We start from the raw sequence: 24799 nt of genomic DNA on the forward strand, positions 1-24799 counted from the left end.
GCCAGCGCGCCCACTCTCGGGGCCCCGCCCCGCGCCCCTTCCCAGGGCGGCGTGTGTATGGGGGGCAGGGGAGCCCGCGGCGCATTCTGGAGCCGGCGAGGGAATCCCTCTCCTTCCACGTCACCCGAAAGTGAGGGAACCCGCACTCGCGTCCTCTAACGCAAATGACCATCTTTGGCAACGTGCGCCAATGGAACAGACCAAAGGCGCTGGGCCCGGGGGGTGGGCAGGCCAGGACCTGGGCTGCCTCGGCTCCCCCAAACTGCGCCGGCCAGCTGCTCCCACCCCCGCTACAGCCTTCCTTCCTCGCGCCGGGTGTGCGGCTGGCGTCAGCGCTGCCCAGAGCCGGGGCCTGGAGGGGAGCGCTGCGCCCGCCTCCTCCCGCGCCGCCGCCGCCGCCGCCGCCGCCACCTCCTCCTCCACCTCCTCCACCTCTTGGGCCTCCTTCCTCCGCCTCCCCGTGCGCTCCTCCCTGCAAGGTGGAGTCGGGTTGACGTGAGTGGATCCACATGGTACAGGGGCTGGAGAATAAGTGTGGAGTTGAACTCGTGCCATTGTAGTGACTCATCTCGGGCAGAGCGCAGGGGCTCCGAGCAAAGCAGCGAGCAAGCGAGCGGCGCTCCGCAGGGACAGAGAGGGAGAGAGAGAGAGAGAGAGAGAGAGAGAGAGGCGCGGACCGGCGAGACGGGCCCGTCCGTGAGCGGGCGCTGGGGAAGGGGTGCAGGTCCGGACGCCGGAGCCGCGGCACGGGGAGCGGGGCCGCGTCCCTCTCGGCGCCAGCTCAGCTTGAACTCCACCGGCTGCGGGACGGGCGCAGGCTGCCTCCTCTTCCTAGTCAAGTGTCCGAGCCGCTCCGAAACTCCGGCGGCGTGTCGGCCACAGGAAGTTTATTCTCAGCTCCTTTTCTAAAAGGAGGAAATAGAAGTTTCTCCCAGCGGGCAGCCTTTCTTTTTGCGTTTTTTGCCCTGCCTGAAATCGGGGGGGGCCCCAGACCTGGCAAGCGTGACTCGCCAGGCTCCTCTTCTTTTTTAATTTCCAATTTTTGATTGGGCCGGCGGTCCCGGCTGGGCTCCAGCTGCGCGCGGGGGCGGGAGGGCGAGCGCAGGGGAGGGACCGAGGGACGCGCCGACTTTTTAGAGGGAGGGACTGGGTGGACAGCCGGTCCCGCCGCGCTCGTAGAGCAGGGAAGAAGTGCAGCGCGAGGCGCTCTGGGGGCACCGTTCCCCGGTGTCGCCGCCTCCCGGTCCGCGCCTGCCGCGGTCGGGGCGAAGCCCGAGAGCGGAGACCAGAGCCCAGGCGCGGCCCGCAGGCAGCGAGCGCGCAGCAGCCGGTGCGCGGCCGCGGCGAGGGCGGGGGAAGAAAAACACCCTGTTTCCTCTCGGGCCCCCACCGCGGATCATGTACCAGGATTATCCCGGGAACTTTGACACCTCGTCCCGGGGCAGCAGCGGCTCTCCTGCGCACGCCGAGTCCTACTCCAGCGGCGGCGGCGGCCAGCAGGTAGGTGCGGGCCCCGGGTGCACCTGGCGGCATGGGCGGACCCCCGCCCTCCTCTCGCCGTCACTGCCTCTTTTGCTTCCTTTTCCCTTTCTTGGTTTGGCGAGAAAATTCCTACGGGCCCCTATTGTAAGTTCTGAATTTTCTTGTCCTGCCCACCAATCCTCTCCTCCCCACATCACCACTTTTTAACTGGAGCAGGGAGTGGGCTTGAAAGCCAACAAAACCTTTCCTTCACACGACATCTTATCCGGACAAGCTCCTTGAGCACCAAGCCTGTTACCTCCTCACCCAGGAATCCTCCACCCCCTTTCCCTCTCTCCGTGGTAGACCAAAAAAAAAATTGCACCCACTGGCCCCTCCCGACATCCAAGGACTCTATTCCGGCTGGAAAGCCCTCTCTCTCTCTTTCTTCGTCAGTCTAAGTTAATTTGTGAAACAGGTTGGTTGGGCTCCTTCAAATAATCCGGAGTGAGGGTGAGGGTTGTGGCTCTGGGAATCAGGTGCGAAGGTCAGGAAGGGGGAGGTCAGCCTTGATTGGCTCCAGGAGGCGCCTGTGTACCCTGCGCCCATCCATCTCCTGTTAGGGGTCAGAGCAGGAACCTGCACTGCCACCAGAAGGGGTGGCTTGAGGGTCTGGGGGTCCCTGGAGCAAGGACACCTACAGAGAGAAGTGGGGGACAGACCTTGCTTAGGCTCCTGGGTGGTTCTGGAAGCAGAAAAACAACTTGTTTCTAAAGCAGCCGGACTGGTTTGCACTGGAGGGATCTGTGCATGTGATCTGTGTGTCTATAAATACCAGAAGGGTGCTGGTGGGGTGCCTGCCCTCCACAGCAGCCCCCCACCCCAGTCCCCAGGCTCCTTAGGGAGTTGGCTTATGAGCCAACAAGGCCACTATGACCTGAAGCCTGCAGCGTTTAGGATCTTTGGAGTCCCTAGACAAGTTGGCTGCAGCAAGAGTTGCTCCTGAGGTGGTGGCCTTGGCTTCCGCCTCGAGAAGCCAGCCAGGGTGGGCTTCCAGGGAGGGATGGACCCAGCCAGAGAACAAGATAGAAACACAGTTCTCTTTTGTATCTGAATCACCTTGTTCCAAAGTAATTCCTCATACCTGGTGAGTCCCCAAAATGGCTTTTCTGTCTTCCCTCTATCTCCCCTTCTGTCCCCTTAAGCACTCACGGTAGAGAGTGTCGTCTGTGCGTAGAGGGTGCAGTCAGTGCACCCTTAATAATGAGCACCAAGACGATGAGTTTAAAATCTCCTAAAAGTGTTTGATTTCGTTTGCTTTCTAGCCCAGTTGATGGTTCGTATTGAATCCAAACATCATTAGGCAAGGGGTCGGAGTCAGTTATACCCAGTCCCTCACTCTCCAATTCAGCAAATCCCCAAATGTCCCTCTCCTCTTCCCCACATCAAGAAGGGATATTTTGATTTCTTGTCTATTCTTTGGCTGCCGTTTTCTGTGGCAGTCATCATTGAAATATGACAATCTTGCCGCCTGGCTTTGCTCAAACCCTGGGGCCTGGATTGGAAGTCATACTGGACATCAGTGCCCCAGTTGAATAATCTGTGTCACTAGGGCTTTGAGCCCAGGATGTAAGCAGAGGCAATTCCCTGCTTTGGAAGAAAATCAGACAGGAAACCAGTGCTAGGAAGAAGGAAGAGAACTCAGTCCAGCAGAGTGTAATGGGGCCTCATTACCGAAGCAAAAAGCAGCTGTTGGCTAATTCCTAGCATGCTGTAACACATGAGAATTTTGCAATTAGTAATAACTAGTGCATGGGGTTCTCGAATATACGCCTGCCCCTTTGGCCCAGCAGCTTGAGTGAGGCGCCTTTCAAACCAGAGGGATTGGCAAGGTAATGCCACTTTAGACAAGTTTCTCAGCCTGTCCACTGGGGGGAGGGGTGGAGGGAGGAGGGAGGAGGATTTTTCCATCATCTCTCTACTTTTGAGCAAAGCTCTTCTGTGGTCCTAAGGAGTGACTTGGAGAGGCTTTTGTAACTTCACAAGTCTGTGCGACGACCCCACCCAGTCTCGGACTCAAGGTAACTTTAGTATATACCAGAGAAAACATTCACTTTATTTCCCTCAGCTTCCTTTATGGGGAGACTTTCCTGGCAATTAGTGATGGGCCTTCCTCCTTTATGGTGTCTCAGTGGGCCAATCAGTGTAAGCAGGTTCTCTGTTTTTCCTTGGGCAAGTGAATATTATTTTTTCCTGATCTCCTTATGGGGTCTAAGATTCCTGATGTTTATTGCTGTTCACTCAACCCAGAACTTTCCTCTTTTCTCAGGCTTAGTAAAGCTTGATCTTAACACATGGCCATGAGTTCCAGTGACTTGGGGCGTGGGGGGGGGCGGGGGGGCAGGGTAGATAACCCTTTGTTGAAACCTCTGTTCTTGTATATGGCAGGAACTTGAAGCATGAGAAATATTTCCTGTTCCACTTATAGTTTTAATCTCAAAGGTTGGTCATTGGTGATTTTGTTTTGTCAGTAATCATTGCACACACCTCCCCCTCCTGGCTTTTTCTTTGTGTTGTTGTTTTCTCTCTTTCCTGACTTTCCTAGGAAAACACCTCCCAGATATATGCCCTGCCTGGCTGCTCGTCGATTACGGTTTCAGGGCCTGAGCATTACGCAATCCAGCCGGTTACACAAACATAGGTCATTTCATAACTTGTTTTCATCAGCTGGGCCCCCTTTTCATGAAAAAACAAAACAAAACAAAAACAGACCCAGCAGTTTTCCAAGGCTGCCATTTGTCTGTTCCTTAGATAACTTGTGAAAATAAATCAAGGGACAGTTCCTTTTTGGAATACCGGACTACCTCTCTTCAACAACCACCCTTTCCCAAGAGACAGACAGACAGACAGACAGACAGACAGACAGACACACAACACACACACATACAAAATTTCCCGGAGTGAACTTTTGCCAACTATACCAGGCTGGGACATTCCTCACATCAAAGAACTTTTACCAGAAATGACTGTGATTCCCAAGTCAGCCCCAATCATACCTCTCTAGTGCCCCCTACAGGACATTCTGAGAAGAACCATCTGGGGAATGTATTTTTCCAGCCCCAGAGAGTGCTAACTTGGTGAGTTTTCAGAATTCTTAGAATTTTTTCTTTTTAGTTCAGGACAAATAAATGCCATACATTTAACAGCGGTTAACTAGGAACTGCTTGACTTTGAATACATTTTTTAAAAAATGTTCCTTTGTTCTAAATAAAACCTGGTTTGAAAAGGAGTGCTTTTTTCTTTCCCTGTTTTGATGTCTGTCTATTCATTAGGATGCCAGCACAATGTCTTCGAATTCCCAAGGCTTGTTTTCCTGATATGTTTGTGTTAGGCTATGGGGAGTTGTTTTGGTAGGGGGTGGTCTTCAGAACTGGGAGGAAGGCGGGAGGTGTATATTAAGGGTCCGGTGTCTTTTTTTTTTTTTTTTAAACCTTGATCTTACAGATGTTGTAGATTAGGATCAAACAAAATGTTATCCCAGGAATTTGTCTGTTCCGCTGATTCTTGATGGTGGAAGTCAGCGTCACTTTCTCATCAAAGTGACTGGGGTGAAACAGCAGTCACGTATTGTCTGAGTGGCAGTTGAATTTTCTTATCCAAATCCCTGAGTGCATTTCCATTACTTTATTTCTGCCTGCCTGATTATCCCAGGTGAGTGTAAAGTTAGGAATCTCATTTCCCCCCCCCTTTTTCTATCTTAATACACACACGCCAGGACTTACACATCCAAATCACTGCTGTCCCTTCATCATCATTCCTTGAGGAGACTAAATACTTATTTGAATGCTGTGGCTATGATTAGTCAGACTCAGAAAGGTTTTACAACGCCTCTCTTGGAATTGCCTTCAGCAAATTCTTTTGAAAATCCTCCCTGCTAACAAATCTTTGTCCTTTGAGGGTGAAGTTGATATTTGGAAGTCATCGAGAAAGATTTGACATACAGGGAACCAAGTCAGACACATAAGGTGACCTGGCTGGGTCCGAAATAGAGTCTGTCCCTGAGTCCTGTTGGTCCCGATCTCAGGAGTCTGCCTGAGACGGCAGTGACCAGGACAAGGCACACCGAAGCCGGCACCTTTGCCATCTGTACCATAGGTTGTTAAACAGAAATAAGGATATGGGAAGCTAACTTTCTGGTCTACTTGTTGAAAGAAAGAAAAAAAAAAAAGTAGCCTCATTACTTTGTGAATGTGTCTCATTCATGTTGTATGTGATGTCTTTTGGTGGCCACCTCCTTTCAAAATGATGGCAGCTGCCCTGATTGAGGCAAATCTGAGGCAAATATGTCTGTTCCAAACCTCACTTGGTAACTTGATCCCTGTTTTAACTCGCTGGATTGGAGAGAGAAGATACAAGAATTCTCTTACCCAGCACTCTCTCACACGCTGTCACGTGGCAGCCACTTGGCCACACTCACCTTGCTGTGGTTGTAGGGAAGACGAGACGGCATGACCTTCCCATTGAGCACAGATATGTCTGAGGATTGGCGGGAGTACTCAAGGGGGTCCACAGAATAGTGGAGAGAATTCCCCTGTGCTTCGGACTGGGGTTTCTGGCCAGAGGGGCCCTGGAAGGAAAGAAACGGGAACCCGAGGGCATAACCCCATGTCCGTCACTTTCTTCCTTTCCTTGCTCCGCCGCCCCCCGACCCCCTGACCCCCCGACTTTCTTCACTGTGGCAGCGATGTGAAAAAGAGCGTGGTTCTTACAAGTGGACTTGGGAAAAAGAGGAAGTTAAAGGAGGCGGGTTATTACCTGAGACAGTGTTTGTAGACTGTAAAATGGGGAGAAATCATGAGTTATTAGCAACCATTTCCATGGTGACGTAAGTGGCTTTCCTTAGATAGCAATTAAAGGTCAAAATTACGTCCAATGCAGAATCTGTGAAGACTGGTTGAATTCCATAAAGAAGGCTTTGGAGAACATCCCAAGCTCAATAAAAATATAGAACATTTGCGTCAAACCGGGCCCCACCAGGGGGGTTCTGGGGAGCATGGGGGAGTATTTGCACTTAATCTTTCTTCTTCCCCTGATCCAGTCTCCGGGGATGTTGGAATTTTCCTTTTCCAGTGCTGAGAGTTCTTTTTTAAAAAAAAAAGTGGGGGAAGGGGTTGTTTTTAAGAGAAAGGGCCTAGACCCTTCCCAGACATGCATAATCATACCTGCCTGCCTGCGGAGGCTGGTCACAGGTATTCGTGGGGTTCATGCCTTAAGTGCTTGGTGGTTCAGTTGAAAATCAATCTGATGGAGAAATGTTTGGCCAAGAGGATGGTCCAAGAACAACAACCATTACTTCCATCTCAAATCCCATTTCCACCCAGCTCAGGGATCTGTGGGGTTAAGCCCTGCCCCATCCATGTCTGCAGGAAATGGGAGCCCAAACCCTAGTCCCAAGACCCTTCTGCAGAAGGCCATGGTGATAACTCATGTCTGAACCCAAGACCATTGTGTACAGATCAGAAAAGTCATTTTCCCAAATCAGCTGTTGGGCTGCAGGAACTCCTCTGGTCTGATGAAATTGGCCATGTGTTCTGAGCTGTCTCTCATAGTCATTGGGAGGAGAACACCCTGAGCCCCATGGCTCCCTTAAATACAGGGTTCTGCAGGGTAAAGGAGGTTCTGATGCCCAAAGACCCACAACGAGACTTATAAGAGTTCACACCCGAGCTTCAGGACCTGGAGATTCAAGCCCATGAGTGATAGCCCACCCCCTGACTCTCTAGGTAGGAGGAATACCTCAGGTCTGATTTTTTGCTGTTTCTTCTCTCTCTTGCTTTTCCCCAAGCCTGAGCATAGCAGATGAGAATGCTCCTCCAGGACAGGAGTTGCCAAACTGCATCCCCAGTATTTTTATAAATAAGGTTTAGTGGGAACCCAGGCCCGCCTATTTGTTTACACATTGTCTGTGGCTGCATTTATGCTACGACGCAGATTGGAGTAGTAGCGACAGAGACGGCGTGGCCCGCAAAGCCTAAAATATTTACTGTCCAGCCTTTTACAGCAGAACTTTGCCAGACTTTTCTCCCAGAGGTCGGTGGGGGGCCAGTTTGTCCTTTTATCGGCATTCTTGTCCACCCAGAAGTCGACAGGATGGCACAGTTAAATACAGCATTTGGAGGCTTCTCCAGGTTAGAAGGCCACACAACCATCCAGCATCTTTGATCCTGTCCCTAGAGGAGGAGAGCCCCAGGGAAGTCAAGTGCGGGCCTGGATAGTTACCTCCTCTGTACCCCACTCCCAGCACCCACCTGGTGCTGCAGCAGGGATTAAACCGCCCTAATGCCAGCCACTAAATCCTATCTTAGTTTGAGTTCAGTGTTACTCCATTTGTCGAGAACCATGATTTATCCTCAGTATGACATCTGACTGATTCTTGGGTCTGTCGGCATAGAGGAATGCCAGGCTCTCTTCTGGGACCACAGACTCCTCGCCTCATCTCCTCTCCCCCAGTGTTGCTTTCTGAATAATACCTTCTGGAGGTGAGAAAAGGCACATCTGCCAAATCTCACGTAAACTTGTGTGCCCGTCTCAGAGAGCCTCCTCTTGGAGACAAAAACCTTCTTTATCAGAGCCCCAGTCCCCTCTGGGGATGGGGTATTGTTTTCCTTGCCATTTAGAGCCAGTGTGTTATCCAGATGGCTTTACCTCCCTCTAAAACAAGTTGTATGTGCATTTGGAGGCAGTCATTACCGACCGCCTTGCTTTTATTGCTGTCTTGTTTTGTCTAGACCAAGCCATTGCTGCAAGGGATCTGGCTGGTGGCCGGGGAGCACATTCTGTAGACCTGCCACCACAGAGCGGTGGACCGGAGGGCCTGAGAGGGGCTCAGAGTCATCCACTTATTCCTAAGGGATCTTCGTCCCCAGGCTTTGCTTTAGGGTTTTGCTTGCTTCCCTCTGGCAGAAACAGAGGGGCTCTGCTGGTCGGAATAAGGAGCGAGTTTCTCGGGTGCTTTCCTGATGGGAAAGCTGACGGTTTCCCGGCAGAGGTGGAGGGTCACATTCAGCCATTGTGCTGGATGCCTCGGCTGTTCTTCAGACCCAGAACCTGACTTAGGGAGAGAAATGGAATCAAAATGTTGGGTGCTTCCCAGGAGTGGGAAGCCGGCAATTGTCCCTGGAGCCACCCCATGCAGAGTGCATAGGTACAATGGTGAGGCGTGATGGTAATGGTGCTGGCGGTGGTGTTGACAATGCCACCTTCCAGTTGCTTGGAGCAGCATTTCTCAACCCTGGCTGTACACTAGAATCACCTCGGGTGTGTTTCTTTTTAATATATTATCAGAACCCCACTCAAAACCAGTTATTTTAGAACTCTAATGGCCAGGCTCCAGCACGGGTGTTTTTAGAAAGCTCCTCAGACTATTCTAATGTGCAGCCAGAGTTGAGAGCCACCAGTGTTCTCCTATAGCCTGTGATTACAAGTAGCTACTAATTTAATCCTCGTGACAGTGCAGCGAGTTTGGAGTTAGTATTCCCCTTTACAGGCAGGGAAACTGAGTCCTCCGTGATTTGCCAGGGTCTTAAATCCAGGCCTCTGGAGTCCAAGTGCAATGTTGACTTCCTGCCAACCTCCCCTTCACCTCCTACCTCTGCCCCGCCCGCCGAACCCCCTTGATATATTCTAGATGTTTATTCCCTATCAGATATTTGAAGATTCACAAATATTTTCTCCTATTTCATAGGCTGCCTTTTCACTCTGTTGATTGTTTTCTTTGATATATATGAGATTTCTTTGATAAGACACCAAAAACACAGGCAACAAAAGCAAAAACAGACAAATGGAACTACAGATGACACTTTCCTTAACATCTGTTCAGTCAACTTATGCACACCATTTTATTAGTGTCTGTCTGTTTCTCTCTCTCTCTCTCTTTCACACACACACACATACACCTTCTTGTCCGTCAGCTCCTGATAAACGAGCTCTGTTGTTTTTGCATTCTGAGGTGACACTGAATCCATTGCACTGGGCAGCTCCCCTCATGGAATCCCAGACTCCATTGTGCTGGATCACTGTCTCCACTGAATGCCCTTGGCCTGGGGCCCCAGGGTGGTCTAGGAGGTGAGACAGCCCCGTTCCACCACCCAGACTTGGGTCAGGAAGCCGGCAGGAGAGAGAGCGAGGAAGGGCCCTCAGCAGCCTCATCTGCAGTGAGGTACTCTAAGCTTCACTTTGTTTATGCAATGGGAACCTAGACGTCTGTCACCGGGGGCAAAGACAATGGTGGTGGCAGCTGCCATTGCTGCTAATACTTCTAGCCCTGGTTGGGCCAGAAGCGGGGTGCGGTGCTACAGCATCTACGCTAATGCTAGCAGGATTTCATCTGGGGTCAAACAGACCTATGGGGTCTCCTGGGTGAGAGGGAAGGTCTGTCGGGACCCTTGGCAGTGGTGACTGGATGCTCTGTCTGAGGGCAGTGGGGGTCGATACTAGCAGTTGGGGCTGGACTTTGAGGACAAAGGAAGCAAAGCGACAGAAGCTCGTGTAGCCCCGCGAGAGCTCTGGCCTCTTCACCAGGATAAATTGGATTTGAACCCTGACCCACTGCTTTTTAGTGGCCTTAGACAAGTTCATCTCTCTCAGCCTAAATTTCTGCCTCTGAAATGGAGCTAACAGTAGTTCTTACCTCAGAGGGAGATGAGATAATCTAGGTAAAACACTACCATGGTCCCTGCTGTTTAATAAATCGCTCAGCACGTGTTAGTTATTGTCATTTTACCCACCGAATTAGGGAAGAAAGGATTTGCAGAACCTTTTTGGGGAAACAGGAATCATCGGAGGATGAGGATTCCTCTGGGGGAGCTTTTCCCTGAAAATCTTGGAGTGCGGGTGTGTGTGTGGGGGGGTCCTTCCTTTCTCCCTCCTCTCCCTTCTAGTAGCCGCCCTGAAGAAAGGCCAAGCCCAGCTGCTGAGGGGGACGGCTCAGTTTAGTCTTTGTACTCTGTCATCATCTTATATTTTAAATAGAATGCCTCGTGCAGCATGTTCCAGACAACTCTGCAGTGTGGTCTGGGCTTAAATTCAGAGGCAGGGGGAAGACTGAGCTAGCGGCACCAAAGTTTCCCACAGACACATCACACATCTGAATGCAGATAGATAGATGCGTAGATAGGAAGAGACACAGCGTGCCTGCCCCAGGCGAGATGGGGGTGAAGGGCGAGGAGGAGGACAAGGACAGCAAGAAGAAGGCTGGCCCCAGATGCTATCACTCTGCCGTCTCATGGGTCGGAGAGCACCTTTGCATGGACCTGGTCTCTGATGGGGTCACAGCCCCATCCTAAGCCTGTTTGGAAAGTAACAAAAGCAGGCACAATAAGCCTCCTGGTGATTTTTTTCCTCCAAAACTATCGGTGTGCATATTTCCTCAAGGGGTCCTGAGCCAGTACCCTGGGGAATAATTGGCAGGTGGCCCAGAGGCTCAGGAGGTCCAGGCGGGAGGCCTGCCCTTCTGCACATGTGGACATGGCCACCAGGAGGGATGCAGAGAGGGCCCGCTGAGTGTGAGCGGCTATGGAGTACATCTGTCCTTGAAGTCATTTGGGATGTGACCACATTCTCGCTGAGCCCTAGGGATGGAGTTCACAGGACCTCAGTCAAGGAGCCAATCAGACATGGAGCCCCGGGAATAGTTAAGATTCCCCTGATTCTTGGATGTACAGGACTTGTCCAGGGAAGCCCACCCAGCATACTGACCTTGGTCCCCCAAGTGCTGACGCTGCTTTCTGCTGGTTTTTGCCTCCTGGCTCTGCTTGTCCTGTTCTGCTCAGTTAACTATTGGCTCAATTCTGTTTTTCTCATTTCAGAAATTCCGGGTAGATATGCCTGGCTCGGGCAGTGCCTTCATCCCCACCATCAACGCCATCACAACCAGCCAGGACCTGCAGTGGATGGTGCAGCCCACAGTGATCACCTCCATGTCCAACCCGTACCCTCGCTCACACCCCTACAGCCCCCTGCCTGGCCTGGCCTCTGTCCCTGGGCACATGGCCCTCCCAAGACCTGGAGTGATCAAGACCATTGGCACCACCGTGGGTCGCAGGAGGAGAGATGAACAGGTACCTCACATAAGCATAAAAGCCACGTCAGTAGCTTTCAGGGACTCATAACACAGCGTGGTTTTCTGCAGACTGGTGGGGAGCAGGGCCAACGTTCTGGGTACACTGGGAAGAAAAGGGAGCTAGGGACCAGGAGTACATGACCTTCATCACTGGAGGCAGAGTTAAAGACCTGAGGGTCAGGCCTGGCTCTGTCGTCTCGCCCATGTCCCTTAGAATCTCTGAGTCTCAGTTTCCTCAGCTGCAAAATGGGGATTATGGTACCTACCAGACAAGACTTGTTGCCACTTGAATGCAGTCATGTGTGGGAAAGCACATAGTGAGTGGCGAGGTGTCAGCAAAATGGAAGCCTGCTAGGACCTGCCTACAGCAGTGTCTTTGTCTTTCTCTGATCCTTGGTGGAGGGGTCACAGGACAAGCAGCCAGCGAACCCTGGCTGGGAGCTTTTTGGGAGTAGCCCTTAACTGCCTCTCGCTGTCCGGTGCAGACAAGAGAGCCAGCACACCTGAAGAGTTACACTCTAAGCTGGTACCGCTAACAGTACTTTACATCCCTCCTTGGTGTCCCAGGCCTCCAGCTCAAAGCAGGAGCCCATTTCAAGTGCATGTTCCAGAAGTGTAGTGACTCTGGGGTCCTTGGAGCCTGCTCAACTGCTTTAGCTGCCTGGAAGTGAGGGTGGGAGGTCAGACATCAGCCTTTATTTTCTCAAGGGGCTCAGCTTTGAGAAGGAGTCAGCCTGGCTGGGAGAGACACCAGAAAGTTTCGGGGCCTCTGCTCTCTAGGCAGAATCCACCCAACATGCTAAAGGCCCATTGTCTGCATCAACAGTGAGCCAGGGCAGCAATGGGCTCCCTGATGCCAGAAAGGGGGGAATGAGCCGTCAAAGTGCCCCATCTGTCCCCCTTCACAGATGACACAACCAAAGCCCAGACCCACCTGCCCCGGGCCACTCAGCAAGTGAGCGGGGAAGTCTAGACCAGAAGCCAGTTCCCTGGACTCCCTGTGCATGTCCGTCCTACAGCAGCATGCCACCGTGAGTCCAGGCAAGGCAAAATACTTTAGCGGCGGAAACCCTTTTTCAAAGGAAATGTTAACTTGGAGAGCTCCAGGTTCAGCATTTGAACCCCTCTCCCTTGCACCCACTGTTCACCTCCACTCTGGGGTCCCTGGCTCTACAACGTTCCAATACACGGACCTTTAAACATAAGTCCCCAGTGGATTATCATGGACCCACTGCCAATAGTCCTGAGGATACTTAGAAGTACAAAGATTGTTCTCCAAGGAACTGGAAGCTTTTGCAGCGGCCCCATTCCTCTGAGGACAGAGCTGGACCTTGTGTGCGCTGCAGGCTGATTTGTTTTGTTAACAGCGGGACCTGTGGCAGGGCGACCTGGGGAGGTGTGTGTAACAGATGCTGTAACAGATACAGCTCACGGCTGCCGCTGGGGAAGTGGCCAATATCCCCCTCACTGTTGCTTTTCATCATTGCAGTTGTAAATATTGCAGTAGCAGTGACATTAATGTCCTTTATAAATCTACTTCCTTCAGAGAGCCCAAGGGGTCAAGCTTTACAGTCACCGATGAGCTAGATTCTGCCTGTATGTAAGTGACCCCTTAGGGACAGCCAGGCTTGTGAGAGGGGCTCTTTGGGGCTAGCAGATGAACAGAGCAAGATGTGCTGAACACTCTTCATTCTTTTCTGGGCCTAGCTCACTCCAAATTTAGAAGTTTATATCTGGAAAAAGACTTCAGAGACCAGCTTTCCTAATTTTCCCTCTGCACCCACTTTAAAGATGAGGAAACTGAGGCCCAGGAAGGAGAAGGGCCCTGGCCAGGGTCACACAGTAAGTCAGCAGCAGAGCCAGGACTGGCGTCCACCCCCTTTGACCTCCAGGCCCCTGGTTTTCCCACCACACCGCCTAGGCGTGCCCTAAGACAATCTGTCTGGAAAATTTCCTTCCTTTTTTGAGAGGGAGGGAGAGAGCCAGGAGCATTTTATTTCACTTCATTGTCAATTAGGAGTTCAGACAATCATCCTGCAGCTTGGAGGAGGCCTGGGCAGAAGCATCCTAGAACCTTGGCTCTTGGGTGGCTAGCCCCAGGGTCTTGTCCCTGAAGCTTACTTCCACCCTCCTGACCTCCACCCAGGGGGAGGGGCCTGTTACCAGGAGCCGGCCTGGTGGCCTGGTGCCTCACCGCCCTGCTCTGGCGCCTGCCCCTAGGCTTCCTCTGAGTCCAGTGGCAGTGACTGAGGAGGCAGGGAGGGGAGGGTGTGTGTGGTTTGTGGGTGGGTACTAGTACTGACACACTCATCTGTAACCATGTTGATGTCACCTCCCCTGAACACTTTCTATATTGACAGCTCTCATAAGTGGCCCCACACTTCACCAGATAGGGATGAGACTTCTAGGCTGATTGGGGGGCCAAAAGTTGTGCAGAAGCAGCCAAGGGGGAAGGGAGGCCAAAGTGGACCACGACCAGCCCCTGGTCGGCGGGAGTGAGGGAGCTAGCTGGGCCTCAAGGAGCACCCTGAATTCAGGCTCCCTTGGTAACTCTGCTGGGCCCAGGTTGAGACAGTGTGAAGAGAAGCAAGTCTTCAGGGCCTTAGCCAAGCTACCCCGTGACCTCAGCCAGGCAGCTGACTCTAGCACCGAGCAGTGCCTTCGAGTCTGTGGACTCTGGGTCTCCAGGCCGCTTGGACTCTTCTGACTCTGAAAAAGCACCAGAGAGGAAATGTCTTTCTAGCACTTTCTCCTTCAGAGAGAGCTCTCACACTGCACCCCCTCTGATCATCACAAACACTTTGTGGAAGGCAGGGCAGGTCCTATGACTCCCACTTTGCGAATGGAAAAACTGAGGCTCAGAAGGTTTGGTGGTTTGTCCAGGGCCACACACACGTTACACCCGTGTTTTGCTCCCACTTGGCCTGATACCTCGCAGAAGAGAGAATGTGGAGCCTTTGGCGCTCGCTCGGGGAAGTGGAGGTTTTCAGAGGCTGTAATTAAGGACGGGTCTGAGGAAGAAAGCGGAGCCAGGACTCAACTGTGGACTCTTAAGACCAGGTTTTTGGGAGGGGCCTGAGGACTCACAGGGATGTTGTCTGCTAGACTGCTGGGTGCGTCCCACCTGGAGACTGCTGCAGGGGCCAAGGGACACAGTGACAGAGGAGCTGGTGAGAGAAGGAAGCGGGGCCTGGTTCTTCATCCCAGTGAGGTCGGGGTGGCAGAGGACATGGAGGAGCGCGCACAATCAGGACGTCAGACACAGATGGGCGGGGGCACAGCCCAGCCGAAAGCCTGGGAGGCGGAGACCTGAGGTGCCAGGAGGCCCTGGTGGTCTCCCCAGCCTGCCAGGCGTCCCTTCGAGCCCCACACCTTGACTGCTAGGGGAGGATTTGAAAGTTGAGAATGAGCTTCTCTGTGCTCAAATGGCCTCAGAGAGACTTCGTGTCTGAACAGTCGAGTGGCACATTTTCATGCCAGTGTTTGGAGAATTTAGACACAGGACTCTGGCACTGAGGGGCCACGGGGTCACCTCAGTGTAGACAGGGATGGGTTTGTCCTCTCCGATGCTGTGCCTCACTTTGCTGTTCAGGACATCACAGCAACAGATCTGCAGGGCTGTAGGGAGCATCTTGGGGACTGTGACCTGAGCCCGGCCAGAGGAGTAGTCCCTCCTTCACAGGGTGGCCAGGAGAATCCCTCAGTGGGGCAGCGTCTCTCATCACTTCCAAAAGTGGCTTTGGCGTTTCCCCCAAGTGTCCCTAGAGGGTAAGACCCAGGTCTTAGTCCCCTCAGACTCTCCTCAGCCCTTCGTACTGCACTTGGCACATAGTAGGTGTGCCCTCAGTGTCTGCTAACTGAATTGATGGTCTTTCCTTTTGAATTGCGTTCTGCCTCGGCCCATGGCCATCTCCTCATGTCACCTCTGCCTGCAAGGGGCATTGGGTCACAGCCCTCCCTGGAAGGGCTCTATGTAAACAGAGTGTCAGCCTTTCTTAGTGGAGCAGAGTTTTTGCTTCGTGGCATGAGTCACAGGTCCCTAAACAGCCTCACTGTAAGGAGCTAGATTGTGAGCTCTGCAGGCGGATTTTAATTCATTTGGTTCTCTGATAAATCTCGATCCCTGTAAACTGTGCCTGGCGCATAGACGGTGCTTGTTTGTTGAATACGTGGATGTGATGGGCAGCAGGATTTAACGTGCCAGGTACACTGCTGGGTCATCCGGGTTGAACTGTGAGCAGCTGGCACTCCGGGGCCGGCAGAGGAGAATGGGAGATGGCATCCTTGACCCTCGCTCTGGCAACAGAACATTCTCCCAGGTGGTTCTTACTCTGGGCCCAGCTACTTAACTAAATGGGGATAATGAGGCTTGCCGAGCAGGCAGAGTGACGGGGCGGAGTAATTAGCCAGGGTTTAGAAGAAGCTGCTTACGTGGGTGGGGCCAGGCCTGGCTGGCATGAGGGGATTCTCTGGGGAAAGCTGTCCCAGCTCCCGTCTGGCCTTGGCACTAAATCAGGGCTGACATGACAAAAGCTGCTGCCACCATGCCTGGGCTGGTTTGTCCCTGACCCATTGCTGCCCTGTTCTCCCTTCAAACACGGGACATCACCTTCCAGGGTGGGTTCGGCTCTAAATGACCTCCCAGGTGGACAGACAGCAGTGAGCTGCATGTTCAGGGACCTCTGAGCCCGGCCACGTGCCCCTAGCCTTCCCTCCTCCCCTTCGCAGTCCCAGAAGGGCTTCCTGCCCTACTTAAAATGCACTTAAAAAACCAAACCAAACCAAAAAGCTGGTGAACCGTTTACCTGAACCTAATCATACCCCCGACCTTGGCCTCTAGCTGTCTCCTGAAGAGGAAGAGAAGCGTCGAATCCGGAGGGAGAGGAACAAGCTGGCTGCAGCCAAGTGCCGGAACCGACGCCGGGAGCTGACGGAGAAGCTGCAGGCGGTGAGGAGCTTGCGTGGGGTGGGGGCACCTGGGGGTGGGCCACAGCAAGATCCCCAGGGGTCCTGGCCCTCCCACTGTCTCCTTGCCCACTAGTAGCCTACAGATGAGTCAGCGGAGATAGAAACGTGTCTTCCTTTGAGCACATGGATTAGCGTTGTCCCAATCAAAGAAAAGGGAGGGACGGAGGGAGCTGACCTTTGGCACCAGCCTGGGCCCAGAGAGAGAAGAACGGGACACGCTCATTGGGCCTAGTGTCCTTTCTCACTTAGTGCCCGAGCATTCCCTGCTCTCACCTGTTGGGGCTCCTGGGGGAGGCATGGCAGAGGGTGTTGATGATGCTGGGTCCCAGGAGCCATAGCAGGTCCAGACCTGCCCCTGCTGGGGGTGGGGGTTCCCAGGGTTCCAGCCACCCCCATGCCTCTGCCAGCAGGCATGGCCCAGCCTCGTTTGAGCAGGAGGGACCTGCTGTTTGGGCTCCTTCATCTCTGCAGGGGTTGTGTTCTCTGGGTTTCATGGGGATGGCTCACCTGCCAGCTGAGTTGTACTATCTTGGGGTTTCCACATATCCTTAATAAGCAGGAAGGTTCCCCGTCCCTGCTATGATCTTGAAACTGGGGCCTTCGTACCTCATTCTGCCCTCGTGAGTCACACTTCTCTGCTGCCTAATTGCCCACACCTGGGGGCTCATGGCCCTTCCCTCTCAAAAGCTCGACCTGACCAACATCACATAACTCGCTCTAGAGCCCAGCCTTACAGGATGGCTGCGTGCCGTGCAGAGGAAGCCCAAAACCAGGACTCCCGGGTAGTGTTTTCAGAGTGAGGAGATGAGGGAGACTGTTGGTGGTCCTTACGGTGACCACCCAGGATGGGGCTTTGGAGATCACAGATTACCTTGCACATCCCAGGAATGTAAGAAATATACTTCTCCCCGGTACCATTCACCTGCTTCAGCTTCCCTTTGTCCATTCTGGAGCCCTCGCTCTTGGGTACTGAATGTGTGCTGCACGAATTCTGTGAAGCCTGTACTAATGTCCCATGGAGGTCTTAGTTAAGGCTGGGGAAGATGAGTTGGAGTTCTCTGTTGCCAGGTGAGGGATCCATTAGTGACCAGTCCTCCATGGGAAGATTCCCCCAGGAGAGCCCTCCTCACTGCCAACCTTTCGAGGAGCCAGGCCCTCTGAGTCTACCCTGGGCTCTCCTTACTCTCAGCCCCAGAATAGCCCCGCCCTCTGAGGCCCCTCTGCTTTCCTTCCCTCCTTCCCCAGAAGCCTCACACCCTACTCCCCCGCCTCCCCACCCCACCCCAAGCCCAGCCACCAGGCCCCTGAGCCACATCCTCCACAGGAAACCTCTCATAAGCTCATGACGTTTATCAGACCCTAGAGACAGATGGAAACTTTTTTTTACTCCAGAATATGCTGAGTGCTCCGTGTAGCGAAGCCCTGGCCCCGTACCATCTTATTCTTGAACAGGAACCTGTGTTAGGGAAAAAGTGGGGAGGAGGCCGGTGACACACACCTTCTCGTGTTCCATGACTACCCTCTCCACGTGCATTTGCTGCTTCTCTAGCTGTGTAAAGGAGGGGCCGAAGTCCTTGCAGTGAGACACCCGTCATCCTTACGTGCCCACTCCGCCTGCCAGGTTCCGAGTCCGTTAAGCACAGGGGCGGGACTGGATGTTCTCCAGGGTTCTGGGAGACCCAAAACACGTGCTTCTGCAGTTAGAGCAAAAACGGGAAGTGGGGCTGGGATGATCCAACCAGGAGCGATTGAACTCTTCCTGCAAGCCAGGCTCTGGCCTAGGCTTGGGTGTCTAGACAGTGTCCACTGTCGCGTAGCTGGAGTTCAGTGTGTATGTGTCCACAGGCAGGCTGGGTGGAGTTGAGCCACGAGAAGGAGAGCAGGATGGAGCTGCATGCTGCGCGCCCTTTCCTCCCTCTCCAAATTTCACGATTACCCGCTCTGTCCCCAGGGGGAGGTCCTGGCACCAAGGCAGTAACGCATAGTAGCGTATGGACGCCGGGGTCAGATCCGGGCTACCCTACCTGCTGGCTCTGTGACTTTGGGCAAATTACTATACCTCTCCCAACCTCAGTTTCCTTGTCTGCAAATACCTGCTTCAAAAAACTGCTAGAAGATTGAATGAGATGATGCCTATGACATGCTTAACAGCGCACAAAATGAATGCACGATCATGGCAGCGATAGTCGATATTTTGCCTTCAAGCCGACTTGCTTCCTTCCTCAATCTGAGTATTGGAAATAAAAGGAATCTTGAGCCTCCAGGTGACTCAGAACCCGTGGGGCTGCGGCCGGAGATGTGAGCTGGCTGCTTGCACGGTCAACCTTCTGAGGATGTTGCTGGTTTTCCCTTTTTCCCCTCGATTTGAACCAGCCCCCATACCCTCCAAGTAGGTCCCTGGCAGGCTGCTGTTCCTTACAAGGCTCTCTTTCTCCTGTAGGAAACGGAGGACCTGGAGCAGGAAAAGTCAGATCTGCAGAAGGAGATCGCCGAGCTGCAGAAGGAGAAGGAGAAGCTGGAGTTCATGCTGGTGGCCCACGGGCCCGTGTGCAAGATCAGCCCCGAAGAGCGCCGATCACCCCCGGCTTCCGGGCTGCAGACCCTGCGCAGTGGGGGTGGCGGAGTGGGTGCCGTGGTGGTGAAACAGGAACCCCTGGAAGAGGACAGTCCCTCGTCCTCATCGGCGGGGCTGGACAAGGCCCAGCGCTCTGTCATCAAGCCCATCAGCATCGCCGGGGGCTTCTACGGGGAAGAGCCCCTGCACACCCCCATCGTGGTGACCTCCACGCCTGCCATCACTCCGGGCACCTCGAACCTCGTCTTCACCTACCCCAGCGTCCTGGAGCAGGAATCACCTGCGTCGCCCTCCGAGTCCTGCTCCAAGGCTCACCGCAGAAGCAGTAGCAGTGGGGACCAGTCATCAGACTCCTTGAACTCCCCGACTCTGCTGGCTCTGTAACCCAGCTCCTAGGGAGTCCTCGTCACTGCCTCCTTCCCAGGGACCAGCACCTTCAAGCGCTCCAGTGTTGTGAGAGCAAGAGGGGGACCCTGTCAGAGAGCTCCCTGGCTTTAGGGGGACCTAGGTGGGATGCAGCAGTGAGGCACTGGAGGACGTGGATGATCTCTTGGAAGTCATGGGACCTCCTCCCTCATTTATCCTGCAGAGCAAATCCTGTTTCTTGAAAAGCCTTGGAGAACTTGGTTTAGTGGACTCGGGCATCTCTCTGGCTTCTGAAGAGCCTGAAGCTGGGTGGACCATTCCAGTCCCCATGTTACAAAATGTCTCTGGAGTGATGGTGTCCTTCCCCTCCCCACCAAGCGTGCTCAGTGCCTTTTGGTTTCACCTTCCCTCTATTTGCCCCTTCCTTCCCCCAGTGTCAATTCTACTTCCTCTCGGTTTTTATCAAATTTGCCATGACATTTCATCTGGGTGGTCTGAATAGTGAAGCTCTTCATTTCTGGAGCTGGGCAGCAGGCAGCTCCTCTGCTGGGCCGACTTGTCCAGGAGACAGTCAGTGTGCAATACAGAGCCTTCCCTCCCCGACACTCCCTGGTCCACTTCCATCTCCAGATCCACCAGCAGAGCTCCCTGAGCTCTCAAAGAGATGCCACCAGCACCGAGAGGCTCAGAGGACCCTTTCTCCCCTTCCTTGGAGACGGCTCTTGGAGGAGCGGCTTGGCCAGAAGAAAGGGTGTGAGTGAGACAGCCGGGGCACAGATTGGGTTTGCCAAACGTCTAATTACCAGGCCAGGAATAGTGCCAACCAAGCCACATGGTATCCTAGCCGACTTTCCTTCACCTGGTGTCTTGAGCAGGACATCTCCTGTAATTACTGCCTGGCCATGCTGCCCCTGGACCCTTCTGTCCCGACCAGGGAGGTGTCCCTCCCTAGGAACCACACATCACTCCTTGTCCCTACCAGCTCCGCCCTCCCCCACCCTGGCTTTCAGGGCGACGCCACCCACAGAGTTTTAATGAGCGTGGGCCTGGACCCTCCCCAGATTGCTACCAGGTGGCCCCTCCTCAAGCCTCAAAGGCACCTTTGCTGTGGATGGAAAAGCAGGGGAGGGGAGAGGGAGGCCATCGGAGTAGGATTCGCCTCACGCCAGCCCTGGCACCTAGCTGGCCCTGTTCTAGCTGTTCACCTCTCTGAAGTGCCCATTGTCACCTGCTGGATCAAGTACTTCTCTTTGTGCTCCTCCAACCTCTCACCTGAGTGTGCTCCTCAGGTCCCATAGCTGGCCCCGGGCTGTTGCTATGACTTGTGGCTTATTCTCCATTCCTGGGGCCGCTGACGTAGGAGATGTGTTGCTTTCCACCGCAGGAGAGCTGCCCCCTTCCCACAGGCTGAGGGTGAGTGAGTAAGGGACCCTCCTGGCCCTGCAAGAGCATAGCTCAGCATAGCTCAGTGCGGCCCCCGCCGCCCACCCCTCTGATCCTCTTTCTCCCCAGGGCATGGCTCCCCTGATCTTCCAGGATTGGTCTCTGTGGACTGATGCTCTGAGGGAGACCTGGCAGTGTGATTCAGCTCTAGAGATTATTGTATGATAATTTAAAACTATATCGCTGTTATTTAAATCAAGCCCAGCGGGGGTTAAATTTCAGTTAGACTGGGGAAGCGAGCAGTGACACTTCACGCTCACCTCTTCCTTTCACACACCTAGGCCTCTGTGCTGGTCATTATTTAATGTCCATTACCTACTTCCCATGCACTAGACACGCAGAATGGAATGGCTTATGCTTCAAGTACGTAGCCTGCTACGACTGGAAGAGACGTGTGGAAGGACAGGCCACACAGAGGAGATGGAAAGAAAAAGGATTTTGTCCAAAAATAGTTTTAAAACATTGTTTCTTACATTCCTGGGCTGTGATGCTGCCCTCAGGGTTTTCATGGTTCTGGGAGAGGCGGGCCTAATGAGACTGGGCAATTGGGTTTCTGGCTTCAGATTAATCAAAGAAGCAGAAGTCAGCTGGAGCAGCAGGACATGGGCACAGAAAACTGGGGTGCGCTCAGCTCTGAAAAGCTTAATCATCTCAAGTGGTATTTGTGGCCAAGTGGGAGCTATTTGCTTCTTTGTGCATATATATGTATATACACACACACACACACATATATACACACGCACATACATGCGTATATACACACATATATACATATGTGTGTGTGTGTGTGTGTGTGTGTATATTTCTTAAATGAAGCTGCTTTCTGGTGTTTAACTTCTAAAAGTCCCTTTATGCCCTGGTTTGCACAGCACTGATCCCAAGGCAAGTCACAATCTGCGACTTGGGGCCAGGCTGGACGTTCCTGAGACAGAGTTTGGCTTTAGTTCAGATTTCAAGTTGCGTTGGCTTTGAGAACAGCGTAAAGCAAAAACCCAGCCACCCCACAGGACTTTAGAGGCCTCCGAGCTGCATTCCTGTTCAGGACCCTCTGGCTTTGTTCTAGGAGGGGGTTTGGAGGTTAGTTGGGGAAGGCTGACTATTACACCTAAGTCATGAGCATATCCTCAGTTACTTCCTTCTGGCTTGTTCTCCAAGCTCATGCACACACACTCCCTTGCTGCAGAATCACCAGGCACCAGGCCTACTGCTTCCTTCTCTGTGGCTCCAGCTAAGGGAACAGCTGCAGGGGTGTGGGTGGGGGTGGCCTTTGTGCTTGGGCTGGGAGCTGCTGTGCTTCTCCTGTGTCCCCAGCCATGAGGCAGCTGGTGTGGACTCCAGTTGGGCTGCAGGCAGCTCTGGGACACCATAGGGCAGGCACTCCTTTGACAAGCTAGTGTGAAACACATAGTCTTCTTAGCCACCTGGCTGGTCTCTCTGGGAACAGTCCTCTTCCTGGCTGTGTGGTTGGGGACAGCTGCTGACACAGGAAAGAGGAGGTCCCAGGTGAAGCTTCGGAAATTACTGGAGCCAGCTCTAAGCAGAGAATTCACTGGGGAGGTTTTCAGAAGGAAATCATTGTTCTGCCTGTGTAAAAGGCCAGGTGTGTCCACTGTGGCCCGTCACACAGCATCTCAAAGCCAAAAGCCATCAGAGGCTGCTGCTTTTCTTTCTCAGGCTTTGGGAAAAGGAGTTTCCTCTCTGCTCCCACTTGGCTCCAAGTGTAAGGGTGGTTTCAACCTCATAGGCGTTGGGACTTTCCTACCCTGTCCTTGATGGACCAACAGTGCTCCTTGCAATCTCACCATTTAACTTTCAGGTCAATTTGCTTCCTGATCAGATATCTGTGTGGCCCCTTTAAGAAAGAAAAGACTAAGCACCTACTATGTGCCAGGCACTGTGTTAGGCACTTTTATATATACCCTCTTTAGGATGAGACGAAGAGATGAGGGCATCCCTTATTAAAGGCCCCCAAGAAATGGAAGAACCAAAACTTAGAGGTGAGAAGGTCTTCAAAAATCCGAGACAAGATCGTCTTCAGCGTGAGGTTCTCAAAGACTCATCATCCCTTACAACATCCTCTCGCCTCTAAATTTCTTCTTTTCTCTCTACCTGGTGATGTGCTCCTTTGCACTCCTCAAATGGTGGGAGGAGTAACTTGAGTCCTTACAGAATTTGTGGACCAATAGGATAAGTGGTATGTGTAACTTTCTTTTAAAAATGTAAGTAAAGGGGTCTTGCTACTTTCAGCTCATTGTGTCGTCTTGGCATTCATCTTAAAAGCCAGCATCTCACTATTTATTGACAGGTTGGGGTGTGTGTGTGTGTGTGTGTGTACGTGTGTGTGAGCATGTGTGTGTACATTTCCAGGTGTGCCCATGTCCTCCTGCAGCTTTTAAAAAGGAAATCCAGTCATCCCACTGCCAATCCGACATCCTCTCATGCTTCTAGTATTTTGGCTGTACATCAACAAAGGGTTTTAATGTTCCAATGCTGACGTGTTCAGGAGGGGCCGGGCCAAATTTTGAGGTGGGTCTGGAAAGGGGAGGGGGAGAAGAAATTGACATTTATTTTATTATTTATTTTAAATGTTTACATCTTTGTGTTGTACCAAGCCTAAATGGAAACAGATAGCATTAAAGTACTCAGTTCCTCTCTCCCTCTCTTTCTTATTTTTAAAAACTTTAGGCTAAAGATGCTTTTTTGTTATTGTTGTTGTTGTCGTACCTAAAATGATGTGTGACTTGTGCTGTATAAAACGTATAGAAAGGTTCTGTTCGTAAAGATGGATTGTCATTCCTCCGGGGACAGTGGTCACCAAGAAGTCTACGTCGTAAGAGAAAACAAAAAGTCCTGCGCTGTTCCTTAAAAATTATTCTCTCTGTATGATTAAAAGTTTATTCCAGTTATTTTAGTTTGTGGTTACTTGATGTCAAGGAAGAAAATATTCACCTTTGTATAAAGAGTAGGTATCAGGGTATCTTTTTCTGCAGTGGGAGGTGTATATATAGTATTTTGGTATATAGTGGAAAATCATAAGCTTTGTGCATCTGTATTTGAGATGTGTCAATAATGTGGTGTAAAGTCTGCTATAAGATCATGGAGGCAAACAACTTGTACAAGACTCCTAGAGCCCTATGGGGAATTTAATTACCTTCCTGAACATCTTTTTTTTTTCTTCTTCTTCTTTTTTTAAAGTTTTGGTGAAATGGTCCCATTGGAGAGGCTTCTAAATAGGCCTCTCCAGGCAGGACCGTGAGCTCAAAAAAATCTTTGTATGATTTTGAAAATTGAGGAGTATCTCTGCTCTGAGGCATCGCTGGTGTTTTTGTTCTCGTTTTGTTATTTTACTGTAATACAAGCCTACAGTATTTGCACTAAAGAAGCTTGTTAGAAAAAGTTTGCTGCTATGGAAGAAAGAACATGAAAACTTTTTTTTCCCCTTTGTGTTTTTTTTTTTTTTTTTTTTCGGTTAGCTTTTTCACTTTCAATTGAGTAGCATTTTGTAGAATAAAATGAATTAAGATTGAAGAGCCTCTGATGGTTGGTTTATTCCATCTTCTCATCTCTCCTGTTGCTTCTCTTTTCCTTCTAGTCTTTTCTGACTGGCTTTGTGGGTGGAGTTGGTGTCTCTGGTGGGTGAGGGAAGCAGGGAATGGCTCACTTGGAACCTCTTTCTGCAAAACCGTGAGGTGAACTGCTGGGAGGGGCTTAGCGCGCCCCCATCTCCTTTCTTGTGCTGCTTTTTCCTCTTGACCATCCTCCAACTCCTCCCAATCCGGTTTCCGGCTTCTCTGGGCCTGATTCTCAGCTAGTTGCTAACTACCGCCAAGGTGTAACCTAATAGAAGTTCAAGGTGCTGTCCCTTC

The 24799-nt window shown here is 52.2% G+C and overlaps 1 protein-coding gene across 1 annotated transcript; it reads left to right on the forward strand.

The window, feature by feature from the left end:
* Positions 1 to 467: 467 nt before the first annotated feature.
* FOSL2 (FOS like 2, AP-1 transcription factor subunit) lies at positions 468 to 23839 on the forward strand. The gene is made up of 4 exons (XM_006910349.3): positions 468 to 1500; positions 11328 to 11579; positions 16422 to 16529; positions 18990 to 23839. Exons 1-4 carry the CDS (start codon positions 1399 to 1401, stop codon positions 19506 to 19508), a joined length of 981 nt encoding a protein of 326 aa, XP_006910411.1. The 5' UTR covers positions 468 to 1398; the 3' UTR covers positions 19509 to 23839.
* The last annotated feature ends 960 nt before the right edge of the window (positions 23840 to 24799 follow it).

Source organism: Pteropus alecto, unplaced genomic scaffold (genome assembly GCF_000325575.1).
Source record: "Pteropus alecto unplaced genomic scaffold, ASM32557v1 scaffold61, whole genome shotgun sequence".
In the NCBI taxonomy this organism is placed as follows: domain Eukaryota; kingdom Metazoa; phylum Chordata; class Mammalia; order Chiroptera; family Pteropodidae; genus Pteropus; species Pteropus alecto.